The 15,066-nt window shown below is 43.3% G+C and overlaps 1 protein-coding gene across 1 annotated transcript in view; it reads right to left on the reverse strand.

Annotated features, from left to right (window-relative positions):
* RELL1 (RELT like 1) overlaps positions 1-12,978 on the reverse strand; it is a 48,440-nt gene extending 35,462 nt beyond the window's left edge. The window contains exon 1 of the mRNA XM_006759283.2: positions 12,915-12,978. Within this exon, the coding sequence (XP_006759346.1) occupies positions 12,915-12,963 (49 nt within the window). The 5' untranslated portion in view covers positions 12,964-12,978. The remainder of the gene's footprint in view (positions 1-12,914) is intronic.
* Positions 12,979-15,066: the final 2,088 nt, after the last annotated feature.

Genomic DNA, 15,066 nt, shown 5'->3' on the forward strand with positions numbered 1-15,066 from the left:
ACCTGTGCACAAATTTCATGAACTGGACCTCTAGTTATTTATAAAAGTCAAAAATTGGCAGCATCTGCATGTTTGACAATGGGATAGTAAGAAAATACCTAAGTCAATCATAGTCTACCATTTGATATAATAAAATGCATCATTTGAAACTATTTATGAAGATATGAGAAAACACCTCTGATCCATTGTTGAATTTTATAAGTTAGATTCAAAATCTTACATACAGTATGACCCAACTAGAAAAAAAAATGCATAAAGGCATAAAACATACAAAGAATTGATTCTGGGTAAGTGGATAATAGGATAATTTAAAATTTTATTTGTATGCTTTTCTGTAATTTTCCAAAATTTGTACATACATATTACTTTTGTACCAAGGTGGTCAATGCTTTAAAAAAAAAAAAGATATAGAGCAGAGGTTGTCAGCCAGTTGGGAGTCACAGGCCTCTTTATAAACTTATTGGATGCTATAGTTCCTATTCCAAAATTTTGCCTCTAATTTTTGTGAGCTCTGAAACCTAATTAATATACAAGCAAGTGACATGACACAGATGATACCCACATTTTTGCTTGAGCAACATGGTGGACATTGGTTTAATTCACTGAAATTAGAAATACCTGAAAAAAAGTTTGTTTGGTGTTATGGGTTGAATCTTGCCACCTTCCTAATTCATAGGTTGAAGTCCCAACCTCAAGCATCTTTGGTCACTACAGTGGACCCTAATTCCACATGACTGGAGAAATGTGTAGACAGACATTCACATAGAAAAAACATCATGTGAACAAAAAAGGCAGACATTGGGGTGATGCTTCTACAAGCTAAAGATTGCCAGCAAGCCATCAGAAGCATGAAACTGATCCCTCCTCACAGCCCTCAGAAGGAAATAACTCTGCCAACCTTGATCTTGGATTTCTAGCCTCCAGAACTGAGACAATACATTTCTCTATTTTAAGCCACCCACTTTGTGGTACTTTGTTACAGCTCTAGCAAACTAATATACTTGGCATGGAGAAGACAGGATCACGAGCTTGGTTTTGAACATGTACAGATAGAGGCAAACAGGGGGACATTGAGATGGAAATATCATTGAGCAATTAGATCTACTCCATGAGGAAGCAGAGGAAGAGAAGCCAGGGGGCCACCCTAGGACACAAAGGAAGGGGTTTCTCGAATGAATGAGAAGTCAGCTAGGTAAAATGCTGCAAGAGAGAACTAAAATAAGAGGGAAATGTAAAATGGTGTAGGTGCTATGGGAAAAGTATGGAGGTTCCTCACAAATTAAAAATAGAACTACCATATGATCTAACAGTCCCGTGTCTGGTATTTATCCAAAAGAACTGAAAACAGGATCTTGAAGAGGTATCTGCACTTTATTGCAACATTACGCGCAATAGCCGCGCTATGGAAACAACCTAAATGCCCATCAGTTAATAAATGGTTAAAGACAATGGGGTGCCCACACACAATCGAATCTTAGTCAGCCTTAAGAAAGAAAGAAGTCCTGTTACAGGTGACAACAGGCTGAGCCTGGAGGACATTATGCTGAGTGAAGTACACCAGTCACAGAAGGACACACACGGCCTGATTCCGCTTACACGAGATACTAAAATAGCTAAGCTTTCAGAAGCAGAGGATATAACACTGGTTGCCAGATATGGGGGAGAGGGGAAGTGGGAAGTTTTTGTTCCTGTGGGTATAAAGTGTCAGATATGCAAGATGAGTACGTTCCAGAGATCTGCTGTCAACATTGTCTACAGTTAACAACACGGTGTGTGCGCTTCAAGATCTATGAAGAGGGTAAATCGCATGTTAATGTTCTTACCACAACAAAAAGAAAAAGAACCTAAGAAGTATCTTTATAGACAGAGAATGTAGAACTAAGGCAAATGAGGCCGCACAGATATTTCTAAGAACATGTGGGAAAACTTTAGTTTCTAATTTAGGAAGCAACTTGGAATTTTTTTTTTTAAATATATTTTTTATTGATTTTTTTACAGAGAGGAAGGGAGAGAGATAGAGAGTTAGAAACATCGATGAGAGAGAAACATCGATCAGCTGCCTCCTGCACATCTCCTACTGGGGATGTGCCCGCAACCCAGGTACATGCCCTTGACCGGAATCGAACCTGGGACCTTTCAGTCTGCAGGCCGACGCTCTATCCACTGAGCCAAACCGGTTTCGGCGCAACTTGGAATTTTTTTTTTAAGTTTCTCCTTGCTGTATTTTACTCCCTGTTTGTCTATCATTTCCTGAAATAAACTTTAAAATCCTAATATAAATAAATACATACAGAAAATGAATAAATTTTAAAAATAAAGTAGGAAGGAAAAACAATGCAGGGGAGACCCGTGTGGCCTTGGAGGGAGCAGGTTTTCAATAGACTTAAGGTAAGGCGGGACTCGCTGGGCTGACAAATACAGACGGGACTCGGTTCACTCTTTCTAGGTGCCAAGTATGAGCGAAAGGGGTAGAGGAGGGGAAGGCATTTTGATTTGGAGCTTTGTTGTGGTGGTTGTTTCTAAGGGGTTGAACCCAGGTATTGACAGGCAGAAAGAGCAAATGGGTGAGTGAGAGGGAATAGGGAGTGATAACCTAGAAGAAGCCAGAAGGGATCATTTCCGCGTGAAGGAGACGGATTAAACACCTGACTAGGGAAAAAAAGACACTTGTTCCAGAAGCAGGGTGATGAGTTAGAGTCCAGTGTAGTGGGCATAAGGAAGTTGAGGGAGCAGGTGCCCAATACCCTCTATTTTCTCTTAACATATAATAAGAGATGGCATCTGTTGAGAACTAGAGCAGTCAGGGCAGAAGAGGGCTTGTGGGTTCAGTGAGGCTACCCAGAGAGATTGAAGGAATGGGAGAGGCCCGTGAAAAAAACTCCGAAGGCACTGGGGCACAGCTGAACTGTGCACCCCACGTCTCCAATTGGGCTGGCCCATGCAGGGAGAGCCATGGGAACTGCAAAGCCCAGGACAATAAAGGACTAAGCAGTCAGGCTCAGACAAAGTAGGCTGAGCCAGAGTAAGGAAAGGAACAGTTTGGGGTGGGAAGGTTCCAGAGGGAGGGGAGTTTGGTGCAGAGAGTTTATTACTCTTGTTACTACTAACAACAGCTACCACATGGATGGAGCATTCATGAGCCAGCACTATGCAAAGCACTGAATCTCCACCATAAACCTATGACACAGTTAGCGGTGTGATACCCACATTACAGACAGAACAGGGGGCGCAGAAAGGTAAAGCTGGCTCCCCGAGGACACACTCAGTAGCAGTGCTGGATTCACACCAGGCAGCCTGGGTCCTGCCTGCCGGTGCCCTGCTCCTCTTCCTTCTCAAAGCCTACGTGTCTGCACAGTGGCAAGAGGAAAATTCTGAGATGTCCTAAATTACACTATAGCAGGAGGGGGGGAAGTCAAGGGAAGTTAATTAAGCCAACAAAAGACTGGTCACTTTCCTGAATGTATGTTGCACCTTTGAATCAACCTTCAGGCAGCTATTTCAGCTCTTATCTAAAACACACAAACCACCAGATGCTCTTGCATAGGCCTGAACTTTCCAGATGTTGCCCACCACCGATCCAGAAGCATCAACTACTTCTTCCTTAGGACTTAGTCACCTATCCCAGAACTTTCTCTGCTTCACTTCTCTCACATACCTCTCACCCCCAATCTTTCAAAACAACCTGCATCTTTCTTCCCCAAAAGACACCCGGCAACCCCAAGACGGTGGATATGTCAGTCTTCTCCATCTAGCCCAGCTGCTGGTGCTGTATGCCCCAGGACCTGGTCATTTTTTCTGGCTCAATAAACCCTCTTTCAGAATAACTTCCAGCCAGGAGGGTTTTTGTTTAACAATATGTAAAACGGGGCTCGTAAGAGAGCACCATCCAACCACAAATGTCTGTTTAAGGCAGGGGTGGGCAAACTTTTTGACTCGAGGGCCGGAACAAAAGCATGGATGGAGTGTTTGTGTGAACTAATATAAATTCAAAGTAAACATCATTACATAAAAGGGTACGGTCTTTTTTTTTTTTAGTTTTATTCATTTCAAACGGGGCGGATCCGGCCCGCGGGCCATAGTTTGCCCACGGCTGGTTTAAGGTATATTTCAATTATTTTTTTCCAATAATATTTCAACATTTAGCTACTTTTCTGTTAAAATATTGAATACTCATTTGCTCTCATATTCTCCTTTCCCTTCACAGTTTAAATGATCCCCAAACTTCAAAACAATGGGTTCCGGTTAGAACAGTAAGAAGTAGAGTATGTTCTGAAAATGCCCAACACCAGTCTCAAAGCAGTTGATGAGATGAACTGCAAAACTTTACTATTTGTTCGCCATCTCTGACCTCCCTTCCAACTCCCAACCCACAGCTCACCTGGGTCCCTTCAGCCTCTCCAAAAAGAAGCCCCACACCTCATCTCCAGTAGCCTCTGCATGTGATTCCCTTCCACAACATTACAAGGAAAAAAATGTCCAACAAAGACAGCATTTATCAAAATCCATGGGGTTTTCCTTGGCCCAGACAGGCTTATTTAATCACCTATACTAGCTTTAGTGTATTCTGAGGACTCACTATGTATGCGTCAAATGTTTTGCCAAGATCCCATGGAGAAGGTCAGAAAAGAAGACGTGAAACAAAAAAGACTGAAGACTGCAAGGAACTGAGGAAAAAGTATAAGGAATGGCTAAAAGTCATCCCACAAAAATCAAAAGCTGTTTTCTAGCTTGTTTCCAAGTAATACTTGTGTTTGCAACTGACTCCAATGGCACTGCAAGCATGTCAAACTTGGGTCAAGAGGGCTGCATGCCTCGTTTAAATAAATGAGGCATGGGACCCTCCGGCCACAAGTTTGACATGCTTGGCAGTGTAACGGGTGAAAAATGCTTAGTCTCTCTGATTCTGTCTTATCAGTCATTCTAGTCTGCATTTTTCCTGTGGCCTTCAGGCAAATGGCTCCTGCTATAGCTATGCTAACATTAGAGGAATTCTGCATGAGGCTCAAGTTTTTGGAAATATAGCCAGCCCCTTGCCAGAAGGTACCACTCCTGAAGAGGTAGGGGAAAAGTACAAAATAATGATTGTTTATCAAACATTTTCAGGAGCCTTAAGACCAGACTCAGATCAACAGGGGTCAATGGACCGAAAACAAAGAGATTTAGAGATTGCTCACTCTTCCTTGGATCCCACTGGTACCTACATGTCTGTGGTCTTCGATCACCTCTTACCCCCTCTCATTCTCCTTTCCCTTCGCATAAAAGAAGCCTGAATTCTGCACTCCCAAAGATAGATTTGAGGAACCTCTTAAAGCCCCCACCTTCTCAATTAGGCGCCTTCTCAATCAATAAACCTTTTCTTACTCCAACTACTAATGTTTTGAATATTGACCTTTTGAGGCATTGGGCACATGGACTTTGGACCAGTAACAAGAGGTGCTGAGATGAATGGTGCAGAAATGGCATTCCTCAAAGCCAGTGGGCATCACCTGAGGGTTACTAAAATAATGGGGAAGACGATGGTAATAACTAGAGACTCCACATAAGGAGACCTTGTGACTTTTCCCAAGCAGCTCTGTTCCAATCAAGGTCAAGAGCATTTTGATGGTTCTGATAGCTATTCTTTCCCTTTTATCAGGAAAGGGGCTGCATTCCCAGAAGCTAGAGTTTCCCAGCAGAGTGACCCGGCAACTCTGTGATGGGAAAGGGGCTTGGTTAGTAAATTGATAACCCACACCTAGCTTAGTTGGAAAAGAACTTTTAAACACACACACGCTTTTTCCTCCCACTTTTTTTCTTTAGCAAACATTCAAATCACAGTACCCAAGAGCAATCTATTTTTGGTCTAGATTACTGACTAACATCATGAGATATGCATTTCTCTAAATGTATTTTTCCTTATCCAGCTTTGCCACCTGCTACCTCCATGAACAAGTTACTTTACCTCTCTGGGCCTTGATTTGGTTAGCTCGAGCCACATGCAGCTCTTTGGCCCCTTGAGTGTGGCTCTTCCACAAAATACCACGTGCAGGAGAACACGTACTGTGCGATTGAAACTTCGTGGCCCATGCTCAGAAGTCGGTTTTCGGAAAGGAGATAGACGAAACAAGTATACAAGACGAGTGTGGATGGGAGAGTTGGAAGGGGTCAACCTCAGAGAACGTACCTCAATCAGATTGAGGACGTTTTTAGCAAAGGCCAGCTTAGGAGCACCCTAATCTGAACAACTACGAGCTAGTACTGATGTCCTCTGTGGTTCTCAAAAGTCTAAAATTTCCCCCACTGTCTACAGCCCCATCCACAATTCACTCTGGGTTGATGCTACTGGAAAGAAAAACATAAGCCCACCCTCCCATGTCCACAAGAAAAGATCCAAAACTATCTAAAAATAAACTCATCTCCTAATAAAACTGTAATAAAGTGAAATGCTCAGTCTCTTTGACTCCTTGTGTGGGCTTGCGTTTTTCCCATGGCCTTCAGGCTAATGGTTCCTGCTGTAAACATGTTAATCATTAAAGAAATTCTGCTTAGGGCTTTAGAGTTTTTATTAAACCATCTCCTCCCATTTTCCCTTCCCTTGGCATAAAAGAAGCCTCAACTCTGTGCTTCCTTAAGGTAGATTAGAGGAACCACTAAGGTGCCCATCTTCTCAATTTGGCACCTTCTCTATCAATAAACCTTTTCTCCTCCAGGCTCTGACATTTTCAGTTTTGGCATTTTCAAAGTGTTGGGCATATATGGTCTTTGGACCGATAACAAAACCAAATCTGACAAACCCATTGTTAGCAAAGCCTATCCTGATGTAATGTGAGGCTATTTACAACCTCTATTCCACTGAGTTTACTGCATAAACATTTAATATATTTGCTTAGATGCCTCAAGGTTTAGGTCATAGCCCCAACAGTTTCAGATGGTCGCAACTGTGAGGTGGGTACTATTATTTTAGAGAACAGGAAACTGACGTTCAGGAGGATAAATCATTTGCCCAAGGTCACACGGTTAAGAGCTAGCAAGAGCCTGGCCAAAAACTCGGGCAGATCATGTTTCTGATGGTGCCCACAACCAGATCAACTAGCTCCTGCAAAACAGCCTCCTTTATTAAGTTAACTGGTTTTAACACAGTTTGAATCAATTAGCTACACTAACAAAAGAAATCAATTAGCTACACTAACAAAAGCAAATTCTACAAAACAAAATTGTCCCCAAATTATTCCTATTTGGGGATAATTCCTATTTTGGCTGCAGAGATAACCAAAGTCATAGAGCTTTTAAGATCATTCCCTACAGCAACAATTATTAAGACACAGCATTTTCCCAGACAAATTCATAAAGCTAAAAATGTATGGAGAGCACAAATGGGAAAACAATGGAAATCAGTATATAAATAAGTGCTAAATGTTGTAGTGAAACAAAACTTCAGGCAGTGGCCAACTTCCAAACACCTCCCAGATAAGCAGCTGCCACAGCCCCACCCTCCCCCACTCCGCAGCTGTGACAAGGCAGGGAAGGGACATCCAGACAGGGACCTGCCTGCTCAGAGTCTACCCACCCATGACACAAAACCCCTCCCAATGCACACAGCCAGTTATCTTTATTTTGTCCAAGTACTTGAAATGCTACCACAATCCAGGAGCACAGAACTCTGATTCTGGGTAGAAAGACCACTTTGGAAATAGATGGAGGCCTAGATAGCTTTCCCAGCAAAACACGCCCACATCAACAATGCCTGGCCATGAACTCATGACTGACAGATGCATGTGGCTAAGACGCCCCTTGAAAAATGCAGCTGTTTGAGGTTTCTGCTAATACGTACCTGTGTAAGCTCAGCTGCACCCTTGGGGGTGCCAAAATGGAGAGCTCGGGGCAGCAGGAGCACCCCAGGATCTGGAGACAGGCATTAAGAGTAAGGGAGGGAGTAAGTAGCCAAAGATTTCAAATAATGCCTGTGCTCAAGACAGTTCCTTCCCTTCCCCCACCCCCCCTACTTTCCTAGTAGCTAAATGTGCATTCAAATAGCTTTTGTTAGAACTAATACAACCAAACGCAATCAAGTAAATCTTGATTGGAGCCTGATTGAAAATTTTAAACAATAATAAAACATTTAAACAGCTACAAAGGATATTTTGAGGACAATTGAGGAAACTGGGTTAGACAGTATTAAAGACATGTTTATTTTCTTATGGATAATAATGGTACTGAGGTTATGTACAGGAAGTCAATCCTACTAGATACACACTAGAGGGGGAAATGCTGCAACTTAATTTTAACTAGTTTAGCAAAAAAAGTAGGTAGGTAGGTAGGTAGGTAGGTAGGTAGACAGACAGACAAGTAGGGTGAGAAATCAAATATGGCAAAACGTTGAATCTAATTGGCTAATATACAAGTAACCATTTTACTATTCTTTTGACTTTCCGGTAATAAATGTTCACAAAGTATTATTTTATCATTCTTTTTAAATACCCTTTGTGGGACCCCAGTAATCATTTTTAATGGGAAAATGCATTTTAATTTCCAACCCAATTACTCAATAAGGCATGTTTGAAGCACAAGCCATACTAACTTAAGCTGTGGTCTCTCTCTGTGTTCCGCTGGAGTTGAGAAGGGAAGTAAATAGTGTGATCCAGGGGGGGAAAAGGGACTTCAGATTAGGTTTCAAAAGAAAAATTGAATTTGGGTGGACAAAAAGGAAACAAACATTCTTGACAGGCAGGAAATTGGAGAACAACTGGAACCACTCCTGAACCCCAGAGAGCTCCCGGAACAAAGGGCTGAAACGAGGGTCATGTCAACATAAGGAAACAAAGCTACTTAAAAATAATGGTGGAAACTACGAATAGTCTCCATCGCAGGTTTTCATTAAAACCAGAGCGGGGGAAACAACTTGGCAGAGTCGGAGAAAGTTCCTAGCATTCGCTGCAACCCTCTCAGGTTCACCCTTTGAAATGATTTATTCATTTATTACATTTTTATTGATTTCAGAGGAAGGGAGAGGAAGAGAGAGATAGAGACATCAATGATGAGAAAGAATCATTGATGGAATCACTGATGGAAGGCAATCGAGCCCGAAAGCCGAGCATGTACCGACTGGGAATCTAACTGTGACTTCCTGCTTCATAGATCGACACTCAACCATTGAGCCACACCGGCCAGACTGAAGTGATTTATTAAGACCACGAAACTCCCTGAACAAATACAATTTCCTAAGGGCACCAAAGGACTGCACGTAGACAACTACTACAGCCCCACAGCTGCTCCTGGAAGAGGACTGATTAACTTTAGGATCCCCATGTGCTGAGAAGCAAAGGATCTCAACTTCTGGGCTCTTCCTGAACCTCCCAGAGCACCTCAAACAATGGTTTCCATTCAGGGGACAACAAAAGGCTCATCTGACCTGGCCTCACCCCAGACCAGAGCACCGTCATCTCAACAGTATCTGCCTGGGACACAGGCCAGGAAGCCACCAACCGGGCCTCTAAGGCAGAGAAGGCTCAGGAGCCCCGGCAGACCCCACGCAGGAAGACACATCACGGGGTCCTCAGAGAAGGGGTGTCAGTCAAGGGCTCCAGGGACCAGGAGAGCTGGAGACCTCCCTGAATCCCCCTATCCACTTTTCCTGTCATCCTACCCCTTCCCTTCCCTTGCCTCTCCTGCTTCTCTTGTTATTTTTGTGCTGTCCATTTGGAGATTTTTAAAAAAATCTTTACTTACTGATGGCACTGTGTCTCCAGGGGAGGGCCTAGGTGGCTGGAGGACAGAGTGGAGAGAGACTTGGTGGACCTTTCTGCACCTTGCAGAGTGTAAGTGATGGCCATTCAAGAGGAAAAATGGGATTTTTTAAAAGTCATTTGGCCTGGCAGGTGTGGTTCAGTGGTTGAGCATCGACCCAATTCCCAGTCAGGGTACATTTCTGGGTTTCAGGCTCAATCCTCAGTAGGGGGCGTGCAGGAGGCAGCTCATCAATGATTCTCTCTCATCATTGATGTTTCTATCTCTTTTTCTCACTCTCTAAGGTGAGGAAAATGACGGACACAAGGTTCAATAACAAGCCCTAATGTGGGAGGTGGGACAGGATCTGGCCCAGGCAACGTGACCCCAAGCCTCACATCCTTAGCCACAGTGTCTGTGAGAGCAGAGGCAGCCTTCAGTTCTATCTAGTGAGTGACACATGCCTCACAGTAAACAGGTGGGTTAAACCATCACCAACTAAACACTGGGCTGGACTGGAGCCCAAGTCCACACTCACCCAATCTAATGCCTTTAAACCCAAAAAATCTGCCTCTCTTCATCTGCCTCTATCATACATATGACCGTATTATGTATGATAAACATTGGAATGCACATGCATTTTTAATGTAAAAATCATCTGCATGAAAAATTATTAAAGTCAGCTAAAGCAAGATGAACTTTGTATTGACTTCATTTTTTAAAAGGAACACCTCAGCAGCTTAATTTCCCATTCTTAACTTAACTGCATAAAGCAAAAGCTCACTCTAAAGTATTACTCTATTTTACCCTTCCAGAACTCTTATGAAGGAAAAGGAAGATATTTTTCTATCTATGAAAAAAGCATCCCATCCATATATGTATTTTCACACTATTATTCATAAACTATTGTACTTGGAAGCAATTCAATACTTGCCACAAACATAATTTGTACTAAACCTGTTAATTACATGATATCTGAAAATCTTTCAGAAGGAAGGAAGAAAAAGGAAAGAAGGGGAAGGAGGAAGAAAATCTTCAATCACACACAGTAGCTAAAGATGCCATCTAAATATATATGTACATATATGCCTAATATGCTAATTGTCCCTCCAACTGTTCAACCGTTTGACCAGTCGCTATGATGCACAATGACCACCAGGGGGCAGATGCTCCTACCAGTAGGTTAGCTTGCTGCTGGGGTCTGACTGATCAGGACTGGGCAAGATGGGCCAGACATGTCCTGGAGCCCCCCTACGGTCCCTCCCCAGTCCCTATCATGCACCAGTGGGGTCCTTCAGCCTGGCCTGCACCCTCTCACAATCCAGGACCCCTTGGGGGATGTCAGAGAGCCAGTTTCGACCCAATGCCCACAGGCCAGGCTGAGGGACCCCACCTGTGCATGAATCCATGCACCGGGTCTCCAGTAAAAGATATAAAGTTCCCACCCAATGCAACTTGATACTTTGACATTCATTGTTTTGTCTGAAATCTCTAGTCCCAAGGAAATAGTCAAGAGGGTGGATGAGATATCATTTTGCAAATAAATCAGTGGCCCAACACGACATCACTGAATAGAGAAACAAGCCAGGCAGAACCAAAACTCAGAGCCACTGATATCTTCCCCACCCATCTCACTACAACACACATCACTCCGGCATCCTGTGGGCAACCAAAAGCGACACTGATTTCGCAGGGAGAACCTCATTTATGTCAAACTCACCTGCTTCCCCAAGTAGAGGTGTCTTTGTACCTCTAATCCCTATCACAGTTCCTGGAACACAGTGCAAGCACCTTAAACATCTGCTATGGACCCTATGGAAGCAGATCCCAACCTTCTGAAGGGCCCCCAGGATTGATCAGGTGTCCACTCTCACTGTAACTTAGTAAGCAGTTTTAAGGTACTATTTGGTGGGACAGAATGTCCAATGTACTTATACCCCCAAATGCCAACAGTTTTTAAAAACACAAATTCTTTTGAAAGCAGAATTGATACATCCCATAGTTTTACACCCTAATTGGGTAAAGCCCTTTCCAAAAGATCTAACTATACCAGGAAGCCCTGTGCTCACCAAAATCAACAGAAGGTTCCAGTTAGCAAATATTCATAGGAAGACCACAACTGGCAGCCCATGCCTAAGACCAGCTTTGGGGATTGGCCCTCTGCTGGATTTTTGGGGAACACCATCACATTCCAAACTGAGGAGTCCTAAAGGAGCCAAGCTGACACACCCTCACCAAAGCCTCTGCCCTCTTTCCATGGGGTCGTGACCCCGAACTGATCTCTTCGTGCACATTCCTTGAGCGAGGCCAAGCAGGGAGTAGGTTAGAAATTATTTAAACTATGGGAGGAAGCTAAGCGGCAAGTGCCAGAGTAAACCACTAAATGGGAAGAGGACAGGCCCAGATGGCCTGTTTCAGGCAGAAACAGCAAGACCAGGTTTAGCGGTTCCCTTGGTGAGTCCCCTGGAACATCACAGAGACAGCTGGTGCAGAGGACCCAGCCTCGGGGAGTTAGGTCCCCGGTTTTTGGGTACAACCTGCCCCTGCAGGGCCAGAGTCCAGCCAGGTAATGTCCACAAGGCAGAAGGAAACACAAGCCAACCACGTGGGATAACAACAGGGTGTCGGCTGAGCTGGTTGGAGCTCAGCAAGGCCTTCAAAGAGGAAGATGGCCCAGCACTGGCCAGAAAGGGCTTGCCCTGCCTACACCCAAGGCCTCTGGGACAGTCAACTACTCCTCCACCAACTGCTAATGGCAGCGAATTTGCGCTGAACGCTTATTTATGTGCCCAGCACTTTTTACTGGAGACTTTAAAGAGCAGAGTATTAAAGCCAAGGTGGCTCATCTGGGGAATGGCCAGCATTTGAACCCAGGTCTGTTGCCATCAGGGCCCAAGCTCTGAGCAAAAGCTGTGCCCCAGAAAGAAAGGCAGCCAGAGCGGAAGCCAGCTTTCTCTTGGCTGCACTATGTTCATTCAACTAGGTTGCTAGCTGTGAGACCCCAGGCAAGTCAATTAACTACCCAGTGCCTCTGTGTCCTCGTCTCTAAAATGAAGATAAGAACGGAATTGTTTCTGAGTCTTAAGAGAAATGAACTTGGGTTTGCCTGAGTGCCTAGCACAGTCAGTGCTCAATAAAAGTTAGCTACCATTGTCATGATGATTGCTATCAGTGCTAATAACTGTAAACACGGCTATCCTCCCCAAGCTTACCGCTCAGCTGATGCCCACCCAACAGGCAGGAAAGAACGGTGAGCCACATGCGCCAGACTGGAGGAGGAAGTGGTAAATGTTGGGACAGAATAAGAACGTAAGCCTAGAGGTGAGGGGGCAGCTGTCACACACTGTCACCAGCCCCGCAGTTTCTTTTTCTTCCAGGAACAGGAAGTGGATAACGATTAAACAGAACACGGCAAAAGTCCTAAACACGGGGTTTTCCCGTTAGTCACAGGTGAAGTCAGGCATGTGCCTGCCTTCTGGAAATATGGGGACAGGAAAACAAAGATGAGTAAATGTTCTGTCACGAGGAATCCTCTGATGTGAAGTCTCTGCTAATGCTGTTAGATAGAGAAAGAGCAAAGCAAAGGAGGGACTAGGATAGAAAATAAAGATCACTTCAGAAAAGGCAAGCAAAGGAAAAATTAAACAGAATCAGGAAAACCCTGCATATAGAAAATCTGACTTTAAGGGGAAGAAATAAATGTGAAAGTGACTAGCATTAAACTCAGGAAGAACTCTGAAAACTGGTAGCAAGAAAAAATACTAACAACTGTCACACATTGGTGAGCACATTGTAGTTACTATCCAAAGTACTTTACAGGTATGACTCATTTAACCCTTACAATGACCCTATGGGATAGGCACTATTATCTGCAACCCCATTTTACAGATATGAAAACTAAAGCACAGAGAGATGAGTAACCTGCATCAGGTCACACAGTTAGCAATGGCAGAGGTGAGATTTTAGTCCAGGCAGCCTGGCTGCAAAGCTCATACTCTGTGCTCTATTATCCCTAAAGTATGAGAATTAACAGTTTTGATATTCACTAAAGTTCCATGAAATGGATTTACCCATAGCTCATCTCTGGTTGAGTTAGAGTCTTGAGTAGAAATTTAGTAAATAAATCTAGAATGACAGAATGGTTTTTCCTAGTGAAACAATTATTGGAAAAGGAAGGTGCATTGAAGTTATATCCTCTCCAAGTCAATTTATCTATTTTTTTTTGCATCAACTACAAATTTCAAAAAATAAAATAAAATCCTGCAACCATTTATAAAAAGCAAAAGCAAAAGACCATCCTAATTTACATTTAACACTGTTGAAATTGTTCATTTCTTCTTGGAAACCATAAACTTCCCTTTGACTTTTACAACAATAGAAATAATTTGTACAAAAAAATCAGATTTGCCGTATATAGTTACCTTCATCTGAAATGATCTCACTTGTTAATGAGAAATGTTAAATGAACAAACAAATATGAAACAGTAGTTTGAGTTATTTTGTTGGAGGAAAAGATGCCAAAATGCTCACACTAGTTATCTCTGAGTGATAAGATTATAAATTACAGGCCAACCTAATAGTAAAATTAATGCTGTAGCCCTAACCAGTTTGGCTCAATGGATAGAGTGTTGGCCTGCGGACTGAAGGGTCCCAGGTTCGATTCCAGTCAAGGGCATGTACCTTGGTTGCAGGCACATCCCTAGTAGGGAGTGTGCAGGAGGCAGCTAATCAATGTTTCTCTCTCATCGATGTTTCTAACTCTCTATTCCTCTCCCGTCCTCTCTGTAAAAAATCAATAAAATATATATTTTTTTAAAAAATAAATGCTGTAGAGGTACACCAGAATGCTGGGAACCCCTCAGTAAGGAGACTACCTATAAGTGCAATCCATAATATTTACATACAAGGTATTTCCACTGACTAGAGGCAGAGACAATGCTATGAAACCTTTGGTCTACACCATAGAAGATAAGGGTCAAAGAAAACCACACAATGGTATATCATTCTACTTTATTCTATCTAATAATAGACAACATGGTAATTGACTGTACCTTCGATATGCCTCCCGTTGGCTAATCAGCAAGATATGCAAATTAACCTCCAACAAAGATGGCGTATAATTGGCAAATGCAGGCAGGGCAGGACAGCGCGAGCCATCAGCGCGAGCCACCATCCAGGCCCCCCTGGGTGACCCCAGAAGCCGCCTGCCTGCCGCCCATGGGCCACTGGCGGGCCCCACAAGTCCCAGAAGCCTCCAGATATGGCAGTAACTCTATCAACAAGCACTCTGAAAGTCAGTGGCATAAATGCACCAATTAAAAGACAGATTATGAGGGTGAATCAAAGACAAAACCCACTTTTTAA

Source organism: Myotis davidii, unplaced genomic scaffold (assembly GCF_000327345.1).
Source record: "Myotis davidii unplaced genomic scaffold, ASM32734v1 scaffold235, whole genome shotgun sequence".
Lineage (NCBI taxonomy): Eukaryota > Metazoa > Chordata > Mammalia > Chiroptera > Vespertilionidae > Myotis > Myotis davidii.